The sequence below is a fragment of the Zalophus californianus genome, chromosome 15, assembly GCF_009762305.2.
Source record: "Zalophus californianus isolate mZalCal1 chromosome 15, mZalCal1.pri.v2, whole genome shotgun sequence".
Classification (NCBI taxonomy): domain Eukaryota; kingdom Metazoa; phylum Chordata; class Mammalia; order Carnivora; family Otariidae; genus Zalophus; species Zalophus californianus.
This window is the reverse complement of record NC_045609.1, coordinates 48,184,088-48,206,955: the sequence shown is the minus strand read 5'-3', so window position 1 is coordinate 48,206,955 and position 22,868 is coordinate 48,184,088. Positions and strand designations below refer to the sequence as shown.

General features: G+C 36.5%; 1 protein-coding gene across 7 annotated transcripts in view; it reads left to right on the top strand.

Annotated features, from left to right (window-relative positions):
* Positions 1 to 22,868, top strand: part of PARG (poly(ADP-ribose) glycohydrolase) — a 128,619-nt gene that overhangs the window by 11,764 nt on the left and 93,987 nt on the right. For all 7 annotated transcript variants that reach the window (XR_003518632.2, XM_027587264.2, XM_027587248.2 and 4 more), the window contains exons 5-7: positions 11,239 to 11,361; positions 11,486 to 11,569; positions 16,001 to 16,075. Coding sequence is in view for 6 of the 7 variants with exons in the window: in XM_027587264.2 (XP_027443065.1) it covers positions 11,239 to 11,361; positions 11,486 to 11,569; positions 16,001 to 16,075 (282 nt within the window). In the remaining variant the exon portion in view is untranslated. The remainder of the gene's footprint in view (positions 1 to 11,238; positions 11,362 to 11,485; positions 11,570 to 16,000; positions 16,076 to 22,868) is intronic.

Below are 22,868 nucleotides of genomic sequence, written 5' to 3'. Positions count from 1 at the left end.
TCCCAATAGTTCATTTTGGCCCTTGCTTCCCTTGCCTTTGGCGATGTTTCTAGGAAGAAGTTGCTGCGGCTGAGGTCGAAGAGGTTGCTGCCTGTGTTCTCCTTTAGGATTTTGATGGACTCCTGTCTCACATTTAGGTCTTTCAACCATTTGGAGTCTGTTTTTGTGTCTGGTGTAAGGAAATGGTGCAGTTTCATTCTTCTGCATGTGGCTGTCCAATTTTCCCAACACCATTTGTTGAAGAGGCTGTCTTTTTTCCATTGGACATTCTTTTCTGCTTTGTCAAAGATTAGTTGACCATAGAGTTGAGGGTCCATTTCTGGGCTCTCTATTCTGTCCCATTGGTCGATGTGTCTGTTTTTGTGCCAGTACCATACTGTCTTGATGATGACAGCTTTGTAATAGAGCTGGAAGTCTGGAATTATGATGCCACCAGCTTTGCTTTTCTTTTTCAACATTCCTCTGTCTATTTGGGGTCTCTTCTGGTTCCATACAAATTTTAGGATTATTTGTTCCATTTCTTTGAAAAAAGTGGATGGTATTTTGATGGGGATTGCATTGAATGTGTAGATTGCTCTAGGTAGCACTGACATCTTCACAATGTTTGTTCTTCCAATCCATGAGCATGGAACGTTTTTCCATTTCTTTGTGTCTTCTTCAATTTCTTTCATGAGTAGTTTATAGTTTCCTGAGTACAGATCCTTTGCCTCTTTGGTTAAATTTATTCCTAGGTATCTTATGATTTTGGGTGCAATTGTAAATGGGATCGACTCCTTGATTTGTCTCTCTTCTGTCTTGTTGGTGTATAGGAATGCCACTGATTTCTGTGCATTGATTTTATATCCTGCTACTTTACTGAATTCCTGTATGAGTTCTGGCAGTTTTGGGGTGGAGTCTTCTGGGTTTTCCACATACAGTATCATATCATCTGCAAAGAGTGAGAGTTTGACTTCCTCGTTGCCGATTAAGATGCCTTTGATTTCTTTTTGTTGTCTGATTGCGGTGGCTAGGACTTCTAATACTATGTTGAATGGCAGTGGTGATAGTGGACATCCCTGCCGCGTTCCTGACCTTAGGGGAAAAGCTCTCAGCTTTTCCCCATTGAGAATGATATTGGCTATAGGTTTTTCATAGGTGGATTTTATGATATTGAGGTGGGTACACTCTATCCCTATACTCTGAAGAGTTTTGATCAAGAAAGGGTGCTGTACTTTGTCAAATGCTTTTTCTGCATCTATTGAGAGGATCATATGATTCTTGTTCTTTCTTTTGTTAATGTATTGTATCACGTTGATTGATTTGCGGATGTTGAACCAGCCTTGCAGCCCAGGGATAAATCCCACTTGGTCATGGTGAATAATCCTTTTAATGTACTGTTGGATCCTATTGGCTAGTATTTTGGTGAGAATTTTTGCATCCATGTTCATCAAGGATATTGGTCTGTAATTCTCCTTTTTGATGGGGTCTTTGTCTGGTTTTGGGATCAAGGTAATGGTGGCCTCATAAAATGAGTTTGGAAGTTTTCCTTCCATTTCTATTTTTTGGAACAGTTTCAGGAGAATAGGTATTAATTCTTCTTGAAATGTCTGATAGAATTCCCCTGGGAAGCCATCTGGCCCTGGGCTTTTGTTTGTTGGGAGATTTTTGATGACTGCTTCAATTTCCTTAGTGGTTATAGGTCTGTTCAGGTTTTCTATTTCTTCCTGGTTCAATTTTGTAGTTGATACATCTCTAGGAATGCACCCATTTCTTCCAGGTTATCTAATTTGCTGGCATAGAGTTGCTCATAATATGTTCTTATAATTGTTTGTATTTCTTTGGTGTTGGTTGTGATCTCTCCTCTTTCATTCATGATTTTGTTGATTTGGGTCGTTTCTCTTTTCTTTTTGATAAGTCTGGCCAGGGGTTTATCAATCTTGTTAATTCTTTCAAAGAACCAGCTCCTAGTTTCATTGATCTGTTCTACTGTTCTTTTGGTTTCTAGTTCATTGATATCTACTCTGATCTTTATTATTTCTCTTCTCCTGCTGGGTTTAGGCTGTATTTGCCGTTCTTTTTCCAGCTCTTTTAGGTGTAGGGTCAGGTTGTGTATTTGAGACCTTTCTTGTTTCTTGAGAAAGGCTTGTATTGCTGTATACTTTCCTCTCAGGACTGCCTTTGCTGTATCCCAAAGATTTTGAACAGTTGTGTTTTCATTTTCATTGGTTTCCATGAATTTTTTTAACTCTTCTTTAATTTCCTGCTTGACCCATTCTTTAGTAGGATGCTCTTTAGCCTCCATGTATTTGAGTTCTTTCCGATTTTCCTCTTGTGATTGAGCTCTAGTTTCAAAGCATTGTGGTCTGAAAATAGGCAGGGAATAATCCCAGTCTTTTGGTACTGGTTGAGACCTGATTTGTGACCTAGGATGTGATCAATTCTGGAGAATGTTGCATGGGCACTAGAGAAGAATGTGTATTCCGTTGCTTTGGGATCGAATGTTCTGAATATGTCTGTGAAGTCCATTTGGTCCAGTGTTTGATTTAAAGTCTTTATTTCCTTGTTGATCTTTTGCTTAGATGATCTGTCCATTTCAGTGAGGGGGGTGTTAAAGTCCCCCACTATTATTGTATTGTTGTCAATGTGTTTCTTGGCTTTTGTTATTAAGTGCCTTATATAATTGGCTGCTCCCATGTTAGGGGCATAGATATTTACAATTGTTAGATCTTCTTGTTGGATAGACCCTTGAAGTAGGATATAGTGTCCTTCTTCATCTCTTATTACAGTCTTTGTTTTTAAATCTAATTTGTCTGATATAAGGACTGCCTCCCCAGCTTTCTTTTGGTGTCCATTAGCATGGTAAATGGTTTTCCACCCCCTCACTTTCAATCTGGGGGTGTCTTTGGGTCTAAAATGAGTGTCTTGCAGACAGCATATCAATGGTTCTTGTTTTTTAATCCAATCTGATAGCCTGTGTCTTTTGATTGGGGCATTTAGCACATTTACATTGAGGGTAACTATTGAAAGGTATGAATTTAGTGCCATTGTATTGCCTGTAAGTTGACTGTTACTGTATATTGTCTGTGTTCCTTTCTGATCTATGCTGCTTTTAGGCTCTCTCTTTGCTTAGAGGACCCCTTTCAATATTTCTTGGAGGGCTGGTTTCGTGTTTGCAAATTCCTTTAGTTTTCGTTTGTCCTGGAAGCTTTTTATCTCTCCTTCTTTTTTCAATGACAGCCTAGCTGGATATAGTATTCTTGGCTGCATATTTTTCTTGTTTAGTGCTCTGAAGATCTCATGCCAGTCCTTTCTGGCCTGCCAGGTCTCTGTGGATAGGTCTGTTGCCAATCTAATATTTCTACCATTGTAGGTTACATATCTCTTCTCCCAAGCTGCTTTCAGGATTTTCTCTTTGTCTCTGAGACTCGTAAGTTTTACTATTAGATGTCGGGGTGTTGACCTATTTTTATTGATTTTGAGAGGGGTTCTCTGTGCCTCCTGGATTTTGATGCCTGTTTCCTTCCTCACATTAGGGAAGTTCTCTCCTATAATTTGCTCCAAAAGACCTTCTGCCCCTCTCTCTCTTTCTTCTTCTTCTGGGGTCCCAATTATTCTAATGTTGTTTCATCTTATCGTATCGCTTATCTCTCGAATTCTGCCCTCATGATCCTCTAGTTGTTTCTCTCTCTCTTTCTCAGCCTCTTTATTTTCCATCATTTGGTCTTCTGTATCACTGATTGTCTCTTCTGCCTCATTTATCCTAGCAGTTAGTGCCCCCATTTTTGATTGCACCTCATCAATAGCCTTTTTGATTTCGACTTGGTTAGATTTTAGGTCTTTTATTTCTCCAGAAGGCGTTTCTCTAATAACTTCCATGCTTTTTTCAAGCCCAGCTAGTATCTTTAAAGTCATGATTCTGAACTCTAGGTCTGACATCGTACTAATGTCCATATTGAGTAGGTCCCTGGCTGAGGGTACTACCTCTTGTTCTTTTTGCTGAGGTGATTTTTTTCATCTTGTCATTTTGTCCAGAGGTGAATAGATGAATGAGAGAACAAAATGCTAACAGGTTAACAACTTCCCCAGCAAATATACTGTATACAAATCAGAAAAGACCTGAAACCAGGGGGAAAGAAAGGGAAAGAAAGAAAAAAGAAAGGGAAAGAAAGAAAAAACAAAAAGAAAAAGATAAAAACAAAAACAGAACAAAACAAAAAAAAACAGAATATGATCAAATATGATCAGGCTAGTGCATAGATCAGTGCCACACACTAGATTTTGCACGTATTTTGGTCTGTTAGAAAAACGTGCCTCCTAAAATTTTAAAGGAAGAAAGACTTATATATGTACAAAATAAGGGTTGATACAATGAAGAGTTGGAAGATGACTGTAAAGATGAAAATTATAAAACATTTTATAAAAGGAATTGATAAGTTGTTTGAAAAAAGAAAGAATATTTTTAAAAAAAGGGAGAGAATGTGATCAGGCAGGAGACTAGAACAAAGCCATATACTAGTGATTTAGGGTATATTTTGATCTGTTAGAAGAAACTGTATCTTAAAATTTTAAAGAGAGAACAACTTATATATATATATGCCCAAAATAAGGGTAACTACTATGAAGGGATAAAATATGACTCTAAAAATGAAAAATAAAAAATGTTTTTTTTGAAAAAGGGATTGATAAGATGTTGGTTGAAAAAGGGAAAAAGAAAAATTAAAAAAAAAAGTTAAAAAAATTAACTTTGAAAAAGTAATGAATCATTGTAAAAAAAGCCATGAATTTTATGTGCAGTATTCCCCTAGCGCTGGAGTTCTCCAGTTCTCCTTGATTGGTAAACTTGGTCTTGGTTTGCTGGCTGTTCGTGCTGATCTTCTGGGGGAGGGGCCTGTTGCCGTGGTTCCCAAATGTCTTTGCCGGAGGCGGAATTGCCCCGCCTTGTAGGTCTGGGCTAAGCAAGCTGCTCGGGTTTGCTCTCAGGAGCTTTTGTTCCCTGCAAGCTCTCGGTACAGCTTTGGAGGAGCAGGATGAAAATGGTGGCCTCCCAATCTCCACCCCGAGGAGCTGAGAACTCGGGGCCCCGCTCCTCAGTGCGCCCCCAGAGAAAAGCAGTCACTCCTGTGTCCCCGGTCTCCGCCGCACTCCGTGCTCACCCGGCCTGTGACCTAGCGTTTCTATCTCTGGCACCCGACCCCGTGTGGAGTCTCCAAACCCAGCAGGTCCCTGCGGTGCGCTCCCGCGCTGCTCCTCCCCGGGGAGGAAGGGGAGTCTCCCCAGCTCTGCCGCTTTTTGGGTCCCTGCTGGAGGAGCCGTGGCCCGACTGGGCCGCAGATCACAGTTTATGGCAACCCCAAGCTGAGACCCCGCGCCTCTGCTCCGTCTCTGCAGCTGGCTTCCCCGCTCCAATACCTGGGAGCTGTGCTGCACTCAGACACCCCCGGTCTTTCTGTGACCCCGAGGGTCCTGAGACCACACTGTCCCGTGAGGGTTCCACCCCCCCACCCCCCCCCACCCCCACCCCCGCTTAGCCACTGCAGCGAGGTCCCTCAGCAGAGCCAACTTCTAAAAGGTCTGATTTTGTGCTCCGCGGCTCTATCACTTGCCAGAAGCGGCCGACGGAGGCCCCCTCCCCCACCATCTATCCTCCCGAATATCGCCTCGGATTCACTTCTCCGCACGTCCTACCTTCTAGTAAGTGGTCGCTTCTCTGTTCAGAGAGTTGTTGCTACTCTCTTCCTCGATCTCCTGTTGAGTTCGTAGGTGTTCAGAATGGTTTGATCCCTATTCACCTGAATTCCTGAGACCAGACGACATCCAGGTCTCCTACTCCTCAGCCATCTTGCTCCGCCCCCTCTTTTTTTTTGATGGCTGCACAATATTCCATGTATATATACACACATCTTCTTTATCCATTCATCTGTTGATGGAAATCTAGGCTCTTCCCATAGTGTGGCTATTGTGGACATTGCTTCTTAAACATTGGGGTGCACATGCCCTTTCGGATCACTACATTTATATCTTTGGGGTAAATACCCAGTAGTGCAATTGCTGGGTTGTAGGGTTAATCCAATTTTTTTAAAAGATTTTATTTATTTGATAGAGAGAGAGTGAGCACAAGCAGTGGGAGCGGCAGGCAGAGGGAGAGGGAGGAGCAGGCTCCCTGCTGAGTAAGGAGTTCGATGCGGGGCTCAGTCCCAGGATCCTGGGATCATGACTTGAGCTGAAGGCAGACACTTAACAGACTGAGCCACCCAGGTGCCCCGCCATAGCTAATTTTAAAGATTTTATTTTATTATTTATTTATTTATTTTAGATTTTATTGATTTATTTGAGAGAGAGAGAGAGCACGAGTAGGGGAGAGAGGGAGAAGCAGGCTCCCCGCTGAGCAGGAAGCACGACATGGGGCTTGATCCCAGGACTCTGGCATCATGACCTGAGTCAAAGGCAGATGCTTAAGAAACTGAGCCACCCAGATGCCTCAAGATTTTATTTTTTTAAAGTAATCTCTACACTCAACATGGGGCTTGGACTTATGGCCCCATGATCAAGAGTCACTGGCTCCACCGACTGCGCCGGCCAGGCACCCCTCATAATCCAATTTTAGATTTCTGTCACTCATTATATAGTTTAAATTAGTCATCTCATTTTTTAGTCTCTGTAATAGATTTCACAGGAACTACTTAAAAAAAATCCCTTTTATTGTACAATGTAGTCTACATGTGATTAGATATTTTGAAGTATAGAATTCTTTATCGTGGTTAGAGGTGGAAGCAACATTGAACAGGGTGGGGTTTGAGTTGAGCTCTAAAAGATAAGTACAGGGGTGCCTGGGTGGCTGAGTCGGTTATGTATCTGACTTTTGACTCAGGGTCGTGGGGTGGAGCCCCACACTGGGCTTTGTACTCAGCAGGGAGTCTGCTTGAGAGTCTGTCTCTTCCTCTCCCCCCCACCCCTGCACTCACTTGTTCTTTCTCTCTAAAATAAATAAATAAATCTTAAAAAAAAAAACACACACACAAATTTCTGAGGGGGATTTAATAAGTCAAGAGAATTCCAAGACAGATACATAATCTTTATAAGAAGAGGCTGTGTACTTGAAAAACTATTTGTTTTAGACATGGAAAATAATTGGTTTGCTAGAGCTTAGAATTTGGATGGGGAATGGTGGAAGACAAGACTTGAAAAGTGGATTGGATCCATATCATAGAGGGCTTCAGGTGTCAGGAATTGAACTTGAGTCTGTAGGTATTGGAAATTATAAAATGTCTCTCCATACAATAGTTATGCTGTACCAGGATTAATTAGCTGTGTGGAAGGAAAATCGAAGTGACGGTCCATTGAAAACAGAGAAAGGTAACGTAAGAGCTCATAAGAGATGAAAAATAAGGAGACAGTAATTATCAAATTGTGTTGCATGGAAGTGGTTCGGGGGTTCTTAGGAAACTTGACTCATCTGTTATTTCTAAAGTATATTTTTAACTGTGAAAAGCCCATAATAAAAGAACTAACACACTCAAATGTGAAAATGCTTAATGTATTTTAACCAGCAGATTTTACCAAGAGAACTCATTTTAGTGCAGACTATAGCATTGAGGTTCTTTTACGACTGCTGTTTAACTGAAGAATTTCTTTAAACCTCAGAATAACAGTTTAAAAACCTTATTGTCCATCGACAGATGAATGGATAAAGAACATGTGGTATATATACAGAATGGAATATTACTCAGCCCTCAAAAGAATGAAATCTTTCCATTTGCAATGATGTGGATGGAACTAGAGGGTATTATGCTAAGCAAAATAAGTCAGTCAGAGAAGGACAAATGCCATATGATTTCACTCATGTGTAGAATTTAAGAAACAAAACAGATGAACATAAGGGAAGGGGAGGAAAAATAAAATAAGATGAAAATTGAGAGGGAGGCAAATCATAAGAGATGCTGAAATCTAGGAAATAATAGGTTGCTGGAGAGGAGGGGTGGGGGAAGGGATAATTAGATGATGGGCATTAAGGAGGGCACTTGATGTAGTGAGCGCTGGGTGTTATATGCAATTGATGAATCACTAAACTCTACCTCTGAAACTATAAAAACAAAAAACATTATCATTTGCAACTATTTAGGTGTAGGAGTAGGATTTTCTTAATACTATGTAAGAGATATAAATATAAATTAAGTAGGTTGATATAAGCTTTAGCTGTCATCCCTAATTCCCAATTTCAGATTTTGTATTTTGTAATCTCATTGTCATTTATTGATGTTAGAACAAATAAAAGTTATTGAAAAATTATATTTATAAAAACAGTTTTATTTAAATATGATTTCATGTCAGATTTCTTAGGTGAAGAAAGGGTTCTGGTATTTAAAAGAGTTTGAAAGTCACTGAGGTAGGGTAATGTGGAAATAAAAAAGAGAATATAAATGGTTGCTTTGTTTTGGGGTAAAATTGATAGGATATGGTGAATATTCTTAAATACAGGTGATAAGGGAAAAGGAGGCACTGATAATGCAGGGAAAATTAAGAAAAGGCTGGATGACTGAGAAGATGTTAATGGTCAAGATTCGGAGAAAAGATTGATTGGGGAGCTAAGTGACATTTTGAGTTTACTGCCTTTCTTTTTCCCACTGGCCCTAAGGAAAACCCAAAGCATCCTATACCGTGATTACTTAATCTCTGTAATTACTGTTTACTTATTTTTTTTTAAAGATTTTATTTATTTATTTTGACAGAGCTAGACAGCGAGAGAGGGAATACAAGAGAGGGAATACAAGAGGGAATACAGCGAGAGAGGGAATACAAGCAGGGGGAGTGGGAGAGGGAGAAGCAGGCTTCCTGCTGAGCAGAGAGCCCGACGTGGGGCTCGATCCCAGGACCCTGGGATCATGACCTGAGCCATAGGCAGTCGCTTAATGACTGAGCCACCCAGGCGCCCCTGCTGTTTACTTATTTTTAGATATCCAGGAACCTGTGAATTTTTTTTACTTTTTTATTTTATTTTATTTTATTTGTACCATTTCAGCTTTATTTTTTTATTTTTTATTAACATATATTTGTTTCAGGGTATAACCTGTGAATTTTAAAAATCTTTTAAAAAATCTTTATTTTATTATGAAAGTAATGTAGGGTCATTGTAAAAAAAATTTAAAAGGCAGCTATTATATGAAAGTATGTAATTCACAACCCAAGTCTCTCAGTCCTATTCCCAGAGTTTAACAATTTGCTGTATTTTCTTCTAGATTCTTTTACCTGAATACAGTAATATATATGTGTAACTAATAGTTATTAGATAAACAGCCCTAGTTACATTTCTAAGATGCCAGATATTAATAGTTATACAATTTTAAGTAAAAAATAAGGCTGATATTTACTGTTAGAAATGTAAGGCAATCTGAAATTGCAGGGACATGTTATTTGGTGCTAGATTATCTTTAAAGACATGATAAACACATGTAGAAACACAGTCAGATGCAAACACACAAAGCCTACTTTCATATATATGATATGTTCCCCTGTGTGTGAAGCTGGACTGGTATCTGTTTTGTCACCTCTGATCACATGGAATATTTTTACAAAATCACCTTTGGGGCCTCCAGCCGGAGTTGAAAATACTTTTAGCCAAATTGTTGACTCTTGACTATTCTTTCTTCTTAAAAATATTCTCGTTCCTTGGCTTCTATGTTAGCATATAATCCTAGTTTTCTTCCTACCTCCTTAGCCATGTCTTATGTTCCTTTAGTTTTTCTGGCATACGTGGCCATTAAATGTTGTTAGAGTTCGTCAAGGCTTTTCCGTAGGTCCTGTTTTCTTCTCACTTTCTCTCTATGGGTAGTCTCCTCCATGGTGAGGGTTTTAACAGTCACCTGTATAGATGGCCTACAACTTTATTTCTCTTGAGTTGCAGACATTTTTTTTTCTTTTTTTTTTTTTCCCAAGATTGGGAAGCAGAGGGAGAGAGAGAATCCTAGCCAGGCTCCACACCCAGAGCAGAGTCTGACTCAGGGTTTGAGCTCAGCCCTGAGATCATGACCTGAGCTGAAATCAAGAATTGGATGCTTAACTGAGCCACCCAGGCACTCCTTAGTTGCAGACTTCTTATGAGTTGCCTATTGGACAGTCTTCCTTTCCATAAGCTCTTCCCTTTTTAGGAACAAGCTTCCTGTCTTCCTTTTCCTAGTTAACTTCTTTTTATCCTTTGGAGTTCAGCTCAATTGCCACTTCCTCAAGGACGTCTTCTCTAAGCTTGCCAGGTAAATTGGAATTGTCTAGAGTAGGTTCTCGTAACACCATGAACCTCTCACTCATAACATATTACAGCTCAAATTTTATATTTATGTGATTTTTTATTTGTGGTGAGGTACAAATTCATGCTACAACATGGATGAACCTTGAAAACATTACATTTAAGCAAAAGAAGCCAGACACAAAAGGCCACATATTGTATGATTCCATTTATATGGAATGTTCAGAGTAGGCAAAATGTAAAACTTTCATGTTTATCCTCTTCCTCAAACATTTATTTAATGTTTATTATAAGTAGTATATGTGTATGTGAACACATATGTATGTATTTACATGTATATGTATCTACATATATGCATACAAAAACATGTAAGCCACGCTCTGTCATAAATATTTAGAATCCACAGTTAATACCATTATTATTCTCAAGTTTAGAGTCCAGTTGGGGAAGGAAAAACAGGTGTGCTCTGGTGTGATAATGATCTAATAAAGCAGGAGGGAATAAACTAACTGTCCTTAAGTTTTTGAAGACTTAGAAGAAATGAAAATTGAGTTGAATGTTGAAGGTCAGAATAGATGTTTAACCAGATAGTGTTTGGGTAAGAGAGGATATTAAAAACTAGGAATATCATTTAGAATCACTATAGGCAGAGGGGAGCCATTATAGGATTAAGAGCCTGGGAATACTTTAGAAAGATTAAAGTTGTTCCCAAGTGAGAATAAGGGCTTTGTGGAGGGTGAATATCTGGGGGCAGTGGGAGTTAGGGGAGGGCTAGAAGGCAAGCAATAATGAGGGCCAGGGGCCTAGATGGGATGGAGATGGAATGAGCAAACATGATGACTTGGAAACTGATCAACTGGAGATAAGGAACAGGAACAGCTGGAGAGGACTTCTGAGATTCTTACAGAGGAGCTGGTCTGCATTTTATAGCATTTGCTTTGGCTGCTTTAATTTGGATTATTTTGTAGAAGGTACACCTAGTTTTTATGCACTTACAGTTTCCTTGTTTCCCTCTCTTTCAGGTAGACCTTTTGCGAGCAGGAGAAGTTCCTAAACCTTTTCCAACACATTTTAAAGATTTGTGGGACAACAAGCATGTTAAGATGCCTTGTTCAGAACAAAACTTGTACCCCGTGGAAGATGAAGTAAGCACAAAACAGATGTTCTTTTAGTCTCTGAACAATAGTTTAGTATGTGTTTGTTTGACTTCTGATTCTATGATCCAAAAGAACTTAGAATAATTTCATTTGTTTTTCCTTTTCCTTAAAGAATGGTGAGCGAACTGCAGGGAGCCGGTGGGAGCTCATTCAAACTGCACTTCTCAACAAATTCACACGACCCCAAAACCTGAAGGTAGTTGTTTTTGCTATTGTTGCCTCTGGTATGTAATTCTTAGAGATGGGCCTTGTGTCTACCTTAAAGACATTTTTTGGTCTTTAATAGACTCAGGTAACAACATATTTGTATGCAAGGTGCTTGCTTCCTGAGGAACTTTCTTAAGAGACATTCTTGGTTTCCACTCCATCACTAGCAAATGAGTAGAAGAATCTAGAGTTGTAAATGACTTGCCTGGAGCCACACAGAATAATTTGGAGAACCAGGAATAAGACCTTTGTTTCTTGATTCCCCATCCAATTTCCTTCAGACCAGGCTTCTCTTTTATTTTTTAGAATTATCATGTTTCTGAAATAAATCAGGAAAGAATTACGACTTTAGCAATATTTGCCCAAAGGGAACAGAGTTTCCTAATGATTAAAGTATACATTAAACATTCTGTTTTGTATTGCTGTTAATATAGCTTCTAGCAATCTATTTATTAATCATACATTTTGGCAATAATTTATTTTTTGATTTTTTTTAATATTTCACTTAAGACTGTAAGAGCAACCATTAGGTTGTTTTTCTAATATCTAAAATATGGGTGAGTATATGTTTATTTTTGGCATTATAGCCATTTAAACTTTTAAAGGTTTTATAACTATAATAACAGATTTTTCTGTACTTGTGTGAAAATGGGTTTCATTTTCTTCGAGAGACTTAGTTTGTTGTGTACAGTTTCCTCGGGTTTTATACTGTTTTTCCATTTATACTTAACAAGTTATTCTTAAACTTTCTGTACCTTTCTATAGCTTCTGTTTGCTTTTCTTTTTTCTCTACATGGAACTTATTGGATGTTATATCATAATGTATTTTGAAAATTTCATTCCTTAAGGACAATGTTTCTCAATCTTGCAATGTACTCCTTTTAAATGGAAGAAGCTCTCAGGATCTGCCAGAGTTTACTTATTTTTAGTATAATGTTAACTACATATGTACAAGCATAAAACTGAATATAAACTCTTTATACTTACAGCTATGTCCATTTGATTTTTTTTTACATTTTAAGCATTATGAACCATCATTCGAGTTGTGTTCATTATCACAGTGAAAACAATTTATACTCAGTATCCTCTTTTTGCACAAAAATCTTTTAACCACTGATCTGAACCTTAAAATAGTATGCTGAGAACTTTAAAAAATACTTTATAAAGAAAAAAATTCATTTTCTTTTTACTACTTACTAATCACAAACAGTTGGTGGATGTAAATAGATACAAAGATGGGATCTGTATAGAGAACATCAGCTTGCAAATAAAAATGATAGCATTTTGGTCCAGGTTCTGTAGAATCTGACAGTCCTGTACTACAGTATATCTTAGAATAGCTCAAAATTTTCACCATTTTTATCTGCTTAAAGCACCAGCCTTCATTCCTACAGTGTGTTGTCCTTTGCCCTTTGTGTTCCAAAACCACAATTATAAACTTAGAAAAACAGAAGCAGGCCCCCTAAGAATACTGTCTATACTCCATTTGAGAAACACTGTCTTAGGTCCTACGGCCTTATAAGCAGGATTATTTAATAAATTTTTCATGTTTTTTCCTTTAAGCATGAACACAGAATAATCATAGTGTTCTAAATTACCTTGTCTGCTCACCTCTTTAGCAATTCCTTAGTGCACCAGTGATTACTTTAAGAAGGGGTAATTGCTTTACTCTGAATTTCCCTTTCTTGTTTATTTTATGGTAGATTCAACAGAACAGAGTAATTCATCGAGATTTTCTTCTCTCTGCTTATGGTAATTGTTTCTTTTGCTGAAAGAACACTATGGGGGGGAACATTAAGCCCCTCTTCCTGAGTATAATAATCTTTTTACTGCTTTTATTTGATGTTGAGTTAAGTGGGATTAGAAATGTTAAAAGTTTAAAAAAGGAATAGTGTCTTCAAAAGTCAATTTACACAGTAATATTTCTATAATTGATGTGTCTGATAATTTGCAAAGAATGGACTTCTTTGTTCTTTAATTGTGTGTATTATGAATTAAAGGAAATCTCAGTAGTTGATAGCTAAGAATACAGAATAGCATCCAGTTTTTCTAATGATAGGAGACCTTGTGGTAGATTACTTTTGAGACTTGAAGACTAAAGTAAAAGTAAATATTAGGGATTAATACTAATTATAAAATCCCATTAAAGAATTAGAGTGTAGAAGTTAGAATGTAAAATATTTTTCCTTACTAACTTTGAGGAACAATTTACATATAAGAAAACGCATGCTTTTAAAGTATGTAATTTGATAATATTTGACATTTGCATATACCCATGAAACCCCCTCTACAATCAAGGTACAGAACATTGCTGTCACCTTCAAAGATTCCTCTTATTCCTGTAGTTGATTACTCTTTCTGCACTGTCCCCAGGCAACTGCTGGTTTGCTTTTCTCTTTTTCTTTTTTTTTTTAACCATAGATTAGTTTACATTTTACATGAATGGAATCACATAATATGTATGGCTTCTTTCACTCAGAATGAAAATTTTCGAGATTCATCCATGGTGTTGAGCGTATGAGCAGTTTGTTGCAGTGTATGCATTGTTTGTCCTTTTACCTGTTGATAGGCACTGCTGTTTAATACTTCGTATGAGGTTCTGAAATCAGATACCAGTAATTAGAAAAAAAATCCTTAAAATCTTTTCTTAATGGAAAATTTTGTATGTGGCTGTAAGAAAAATAAACACTCTTTCTTGCCATATTATCTTATGATTGATGCTTTGAAGGAACTTAGATATCCCCTGATCCCAAGTAAATATGTATTGTTGGTTTACTTTTTAATCTAGGTGCTTGTTTATATGGCATGAAGTATTTTTCAGGCAGCTGGGTATTAATTTTTGGCAGAGTATTAATTTTTAAAAACAGTCAAGTAATCTAACAGTGTTTTTTCAACTTACATACACCTTCAATAAAAAAATTGGTGATGTATATTATAATAAAAATAGTTGCTTATAAATTCAATGTGTATTACTTTAGTAATATAATATATACATTATAAAATATAACCAAAATAGAAATTTAAAAGGATGAGATAAAATATAATTATAAATACGATTGACCCTTGAACAACACAGGTTTGAACTGCATCAGTCTCCTGTGCAGATTTTTTTGGATAATAAAATACTGTAAATGTATTTTCCTTATAATTTTATTAATATTTTCTGCAGCTTACTTGATTGTAAGAATGCAGTATATAATACATATAACATACAAAATATGTGTTAATTGTGTTATCAGGCTCTGGCCAACGGTGGGCTATTAGTAGGTAAGTTTTTGGAGGGAGTCAAAAGTTACATGCAGATTTTCAATTCTTGTGTTGTACCTGGATCAACCATAATAGTTCTTTCTGCATAACTAATGGATTGTCTTATGCATACCCCACTCTGGTATTAAATAAAATTCATCTGAGTAAATTTTAAAGATCTTACTGGATCTATTCAACGATTTATGAATCAGGCAGGGTCTTATCTAGCAGATGGAAAGGCACTCTAAGATGCTGTACAAAATGAAAGACTTACAGGCAGAAGGGAGTAGAAACAAGTAAGTTGTACTAGGAAAAAGTAGATTGGTTGTGGCAGTCATTTTCCTTTAGGGGATGGAGAGTTCTATCATGAACTAACTAGTGCTGACCAGGTGATTCCTCATTGACTGGTTTAAGATTCCATTTGTGGGAGAGGCTGAAACTGTAATTAAGTTAAGTCTCTGGTGAAGTACGGCTTAGCATAATTGACTCCTTTTGGGGCCTGTTTTGTTTTTATCACCGTTAACCAAGAATAAAGTACTGCCTAGTCAGTTAGATGTCACACCAGTAGATGGCGTGCTATTTTCACTTTTCTCTCTACATAAATAGATAGTTTATATGAACTGCTGGGGAAAGATAACCATTTATATGTAGCTTATAAAAACAGCTGATAATAAAGGAAAAAAGACCATTTTGTGCCTTAGAGCAATGTTTCTCAATCTTTTTTTCATTATTGCCATCTCTCCCGGGAAGCCTTTTTAAACATTTTTCCCTAATTTACTCTTCTCATGAAATTTTAATACTGCAAATACACTGTATATTTGCATGTATAGTGTGAACCTATTGATAGCCAACAGTCATTATGATATTTAAATTTTTTTTATCTCCCAGATCCAATTTTTGTCCATTGAGTGTATCACCTCTGTTTATAATGCAAGCGTTGGAGTTATGATTTTTTTTCCTATTACTTGACCTTTCTAATCTCATTTTTCTTAAGTGAATAATAACTTAGCGTATATTCTGTTTGTTCATAGCTACTGATATAGAGTGGCTAATGGTAGGAGGAAGCTTAATGCTGATTAAGAAGTTTACTGGAAGTAGTTCATAAAGGAGAAAGGGTATTCATAGATAATTTACTTGACTGTATCATGAGGTTTTGTTTATGCTTTTTCCATAGGATGCTATCCTGAAATACAATGTAGCATATTCTAAGAAATGGGACTTTACAGCTTTGGTTGATTTCTGGGATAAGGTAAAAGTATGTTTATTTCTTTAACTTATGAAAATAATATGTGTTTAAAAATTTTGAGAAAATACCCATAAATCTGTCACAATAACATAATTATTGTCCTTTATTTTTGTGAGAAATATTTCCTGTTATATTTATGTTTTAGGAACTAATTTTGAATTTTGCTTTACTCTCTCATAATGCCCTGTTAAATTTTTATACCACCATCAACTGTATTAATGATACTATTATCAATTATTAATTAATAATTATTAATAATTAAATATCTATTACATAATTAATTAATAATCAATTACATATTTCATGACTAGAAACATCTAGGTTGCATCCAGTTTTCCTCTGTTCTTATTTCTACTGTAGTAACATGTTTATGTATATACGTGTATGTATACATATTCACACACATATATATGCATATATGTATATATGTTTTCCCAAATTCAATATTGTGTCTTTAGGTGATTCCCAGAAATTAGATGGCTAGGTCAAAGAGTACAAAATTACAGCCTGGGGTTTATGCTGTAAAATCATTTTCCATAGGAAATTGTAGTAATTTAGTATACCATTTTAATGGGTTAAGAATACTGCTTTCATAGTCATGTTAGAAGAATAAAAGCAAGGCAAAGAGGGAGTGCCACAAGATAAATTTAAAAATTGCATGAAAAAAAAATTGCATGGAGGGTGCCTAGGTGGCTCCGATGGTTAAGCCTCCGACTCTTGGTTTCAACTCAGGTCGTGGTCTCGGGATCCTGAGATCGAGCCCTGCCTTGGGCTCCATGCTCAGTGTGGAGTCTGCTTGTCCCTCTCCCTCTACTCCTCCCCCCACGCTCTCTCTCTCTCGAATAAATAAAAGCTTAAAAGAATAATAAATAAAATTTGCTTGGAAATTCAAAGAAAGGTGACATCTCATTTGGAAAGTATAATTAACACATAAAGCACCCTGTACAGGATCTTCTGCAGAGTATAAGGGCTTACTATATTTGCTAAATTTGTTGCCTGAGAAAGTGTTCCTATAAGACATTCAAGCCTCTTGGAAAAGCAAATTTTGGTTAGGATAAAGTAATTTTCTAGCAACTATAGTGGTATCATTGTGAGAATGAGAGCTCTCCAGTTCAAATGACATTACTTCTCAGACTCTAAACAGGTAATTTTACGAATAAAATGTGAGGTTTATAATATAAATTTGAAATTAACTTGCTTTTAAAGTTTGAGATCATTTTTCTCCTGGATGTATCCTCTATCTACCACATGTTTTCACAGACCAAAAGAAATGTGTTCAGCTACTTTTGAGGAAAGGAAGAAAAAGGAAATTGCATTTATTGAAGGCATATGTACGAAAAGGAATATAATATTGAATTTAATCCTCAAATACTTTTTTTTTAAGATTTTATTTATTTATTTGACAGAGAGAGAGAGAGAGAGTGAGAGAGAGAGCACAAGCAGGTGGAGTGGCAGACAGGCAGAGGGAGAAGGAGAAGGAAAAGCAGGCTCTGCTGAGCAAGGAGCCCAATGTGGGGCTTGAGCCCAGCACCCTGGGATCATGACCTGAGCCAAAGGCAGCCGCTTAGCCTACTGAGCCACCCAGGCGCCCCAATCCTCAAACTTTTGTGAAGGGTAGATAGCACAATTTAGAGAGGAAGGTAGATTTAGAGAGAGCTTAAGTAACTTGGTCAACATTGTACAAATATTGAATGAATTCACCAATGAAGTATTGGGAGATCTAGATTTGAGTTCAATTCAATTCCAGTACAAAATAGGTGACCAGTAACCATTCATTGAATACATGAAGGACTCTTAGACTTTAAATTCCAAATTCCACATTCCTTTTTTTTTTTTTTTTTAGTAGGCTCCACCTCCAGTGTGGAGCTCAATGCAGGGCTTGAACTCACAACCCTGAGATCAAGACCTGATGTCAGATCAAGAGTTGGAATTAAAGCCTGTGTTCTTTTTATTGTAATGATGTTTATCCCTTAAGAACACTGAACACCCTTATATATAAGCCACTGTTTTATTAAAGATACAGAATTGATTGACAGTCTTATCAGAAAGCAGGGAGCCCTGAACATGTCCATAGATGACTGTAATAATTAGTCAGAGTGGAAGAAATGGTTTAATAAGTCTAGTAGGTCCTGGAAGGGGATCATGGGGCAGATATTATAGTAGACATAGTATTTGGGTGGTTGAGTGTAAAAGGTGTAGAGGAGAAATAGTTAAAGGAAATATGCAAATAGCCTGTTAAATGCACTAACTTCTTTCACCTAGCACAATGTTACAAGGTTCATCTGTGTTGTAGCATATGTCAATACTTTATACCTTTTTATTGCTGAATAATAATCCATTGTATGAGTGTGCCACATGTTGTTTATCCATTCATCAGTTGATGGCTATTTGTGTTGTTTCCACTTTTTGGCTATTACTATTAGTGTTGCTGTGAACATTCATGTATAGGTTTTTGTGTGGGCCTGTTTTTTCACTCCCTTGAATATATACCTAGGAATTGCTAGGTTATGTGGTAACTTGTTATTTTATATTTTAAGGAGCTGTCAAAACTATTTATCAAAGTGGCTGCCTTATTTTACAGTCCTACCGGCATTGCAAAAGGATTCCAGTTTCTCCACATCCTCGCTTGTTAATGTGTGTCCTTTTGATTTTAGCCATTCTAGTTGGTGTGAAGAAGTATCATTGTGGTTTGATTTGCATTTCTCTGATGACCAATGATGTTGAACATCTTTTCACGTGGCTTTTGGCCATTTCCGTATCTTCTTTTGAGAAATATCCATTCAAATCCTTTGCCCTTTAAAACATTTTTTTTTTTTTACTGAGTTGTAAGTGTCCTTTAAGTCATAAGTTCCTTGTCATATATATGATTTGTAGATATTTTCTCCTGTTTTATAGGTTGTCTTTTCATTTTCTTAGTGGTATCCTTTGAAGCACAAACATTTTTAATTTCAATAAATTCTAATTTATTTTTTTCTTTTGTTTCTATTTTTGTTGTCATATCTAAGAAGCTAATCTGAGGTCAGAAAGATTTACTCCTTTGTTTGCTTCTAAGAATTTTATGGTTTTAGCTCTTATGCCATGATCCATTTTGAGTTAATTTACGTATATGGTATGAATTAGAGGCCCACTTTATTGTTTTACAGCTGAGTATCCATTTTGTGTTAATTTTCATATACTGTACAAGGTAGATATCTGATTTCGTTATTTTGTAGTGGGTATCTGGTTGTCTCCAAACCATTTGTTGAAAAGACTTTTCTATCCCTATTGACTTTTCTTGGCATTTTTTCAAAAACGATTTGACCATAAAAATTTATCTGGCCTCCCCAGTTCTGTTCCATTGATCTAGATGTCTGTCTTTATGCCACTATCACACAGTCTTTTTTTTTTTTTGAAGATTTTATTTTTTATTTATTCATGAGAGACAGAGAGAGAGAGAGAGGCAGAGGGAGAAGCAGGCTCCCAAGGAGCAGGGAGCCCGATGTGGGACCCGATCCCAGGACTCTAGGATCATGACCCGAGCCGAAGGCAGACACCCAACCATCTGAGCCACCCAGGCGCCCCACTGTCACACAGTCTTGATTACTAAACTTTGCAGTAAGTTTTAAACTGGGAAGCATGAGTCCTCCAACTTTGTTCTTTTTCTAGTTTGGTTTGGCCATTGTGGATCTTTTGCATTTCCATGTGAATTTTAGGGTCAGCTTATTAATTTCTGCAAGGAGTTAGTTGTGGAGGGTAGTTTTTATAATCATATTAATAGAATCCAAACCAATTTTGTATTTTGAGATAGGACCAGTAATTTCAGAGTTCCTTTATCAAGCTTTCGATCCCTATGATGCTCAGTGGCAGGCATAAAGTAATAGAAGGCTTATGTCTGTATCAGAATATCCTTGAATCTATATATCTCTTACTCTTACAGAGATATAATTTTTCATGCAAAGTTGACCAAACTGATATCATCTTTGTCACTTAAATTGTAATTTATACATGGTCTATTTGCATTTTGTAATTTTCTAGGTTTGAATTGGATACAATTGTTAATTTTGGTAAAAAGTAATGTTAAATTTGACACTTGACAATGGCAGTAAAACATGCCATTGGTTAAAATACCTCTGTCACCTTGCTGTGAGGTAAAGTAGTCATTTTTTCTCTCTCTTCTTAATGAAACTACTCAGACAGGACCTTGTTTCCCTTTTATCAGGTGACCTTGCTCAGAAGGGTGATATATAGCAAGTTTTGGTGTGCTTAGTGTAGACCATAAATATGAGGTGATTACCAAGGTGCTGATGATAGTTTTATAGTTCTTTAGAGAGAGGAGGCATTGCATTTTTGACCTTCTGATTTTTATTTACTTTGTAAACATACAGGTGGTTGGAGGAGTCCCTATAACTGTACCAAATAGTCATTTCTTATTTTCTTCAAGTCTTTGCACTTATATCTAGTATTTTATAGTTCTATCTAGATATAAAAGTATATTTAAGATGTTTTAGGATATATTAGAAAATTGTGTTACATAACTTTATCATCTTTAATCTTAATGGTTATATAATATTCCATCAAACTGATAGATCATTTGCTCAGCTATTCCAGTGTTAGAGATTTAAGGACATCTGTTTGTATAAAGCATATCTAGAGATTCAGGGGTGTTCTTCCCTGTGACTCTTTGCTATTCCATTGTCATCAGTGTACTTAACAGAAGTCCTTGGATGTTTAAAACAGTTGTGTGTTTTTCTGTCCATCAAATCTCCAAGGATATTAATATAGATCTTTACCACATCACAGCCCACAAGGATAACATTGCCCAAGCTTGTAGTTGTTAAAGACGTATGTGTTAGTGGGATTGGAGGAGGAAAAGAGATCTTTAGTACAAGGGAAACAATTGTTTAGCTAGGTTTTAAATTATAAATGAATTATATTTGCTTTGCATTATCTATGTCCACATTTTAGAGTAGGAGTACTTTAAAAGGGCTTCTTAAATGTTGCTTATTAGCAGTATTTGGAAATTGTTTACTTAAGTGTCACATTGAACTCTGCATGCCTTGCTTTGCTAAGAAAAAAAATGAAGTTTAACATCATATCAACTTAATATTTTAACTGCAGAAGTTAAGTTTATTTTGGGGCTGTTAAAATTTATTAAAATTTATCTCCTTAAAACCTTGCTTTGGCTAATTCTGTGTGTATTGGATTTTGTAACCAAACCTTCAGAACAGGAGGTGTTAATATCCACAGTCATTTAGTGTCATTCCATGGTATAGTTTTTTTTTTTTTTTTTTTTTTTTTTTTTTTAAATTTTTATTTATTTGACAGAGAGAGACACAGCTAGAGAAGGAACACAAGCAGGGGGAGTGGGAGAGGGAGAAGCAGGCTTCCCGCAGAGCAGGGAGCCCGATGTGGGGCTCGATCCCAGAACCCTGGGATCATGACCCGAGCTGAAGGCAGACGCTTAACGACTGAGCCACCCAGGCGCCCCTCCATGGTATAGTTTTATCTATATGCTAGTATCTAGTGCAAGAAGTAAGAAACCCAGAATTCTGTTAATCCTGCTTTGTGAGCATACTTAATTTGAGATGAAAGGGAGTTTTTACTTTTGCCAGAGCCCAGCAAAGATCACAGAGATCTGTTATTTTGTAATTTATACTTAAATATTTAGATGCTAGTGAGTTGAAATGGCCATTATTTAGTGTTTTTGTGTCTTGAGTGCTAATATTGGTCTTCCTCATTGCCAGATGTTGGAAGTGCTAGGAACAAATAGTCTGTGTTTTATGGCCCTCCTGTGTGGTGTTCCACAAAATTAAATTCAGGCACTTCTATAATTTGTATTCTAAATAGATTGTTATTACTAGCATTTTTTTCACATGAAAGTTTAACAAAATGTCCTATATATTAAAAAAGTTTCTCTATTAATGCATTTTGGAGATGTTTTAAATAGTTCCATATTACAACACATGTGGCACTCTTTCTTTTCCTTCTCAGTGAGTTAACTTTGTAATTCACATGCCACATTAAAGCTCCTGTGGTATGTTTAGGAGAGTTTACTTCTGTTTCTGTGATCCTGGCTTCTGTGTCTGGACTTGGGTGGTAGTAAAAAATGGATGTTTGCTTTATAAATATTCATTAGACTGTACATATATATTTTGTGTACATTTTGAATATATACTTCACAATAAATGTGAATGTTAATTTATTCAGTATAAAGAAGTTTAAGTTCTAAAACTGACTTATGTAGCAAAGTTTTTCAGCAGATGGATTAGTTGTTGAAAGGAAACCTAAGGTTTTTAGTGACTATTTTATTTTCATTTCCATGTTTAGTTTTATGTCTGGAATAAAAAAGATAAGAATGACTAGGCCTCTTATTTCCTTGCTTCTGTTGGTTTATAAAGGCTGCTATAAATAACAAAATGAGGGGTTTTTATTATTTTTATTATTATTACATCTGTGACTGCTAAAAGAGAGTGAGAGATAGAAGTACAGGAATGAAGAATTTACAAATAAAAAATGGAAAAACACTTTAACGTAGAAAGGTTTTGTTATTGTGATTAGATTAGTAATATATTCCTCTTTGAAAGCCACAGGTTTTTGCTGTTGTTGTTTTTTAGTAAATACAGCATGAAGTCTATACCTCTTACATATGCAATAAATTCTTTATTACAACTCAGAGACTGTGCATCTTTTACTTTTGCTGTAGTTATTAAAATACTGTATATGTGTTATCCTGTCAGCTGATATCCTATGACTTGTCAGGGAAAGGCTGTGTGTAAAGCCTTTTTCCCCATAAATGAGGGTGTGTAAATCCATCAGT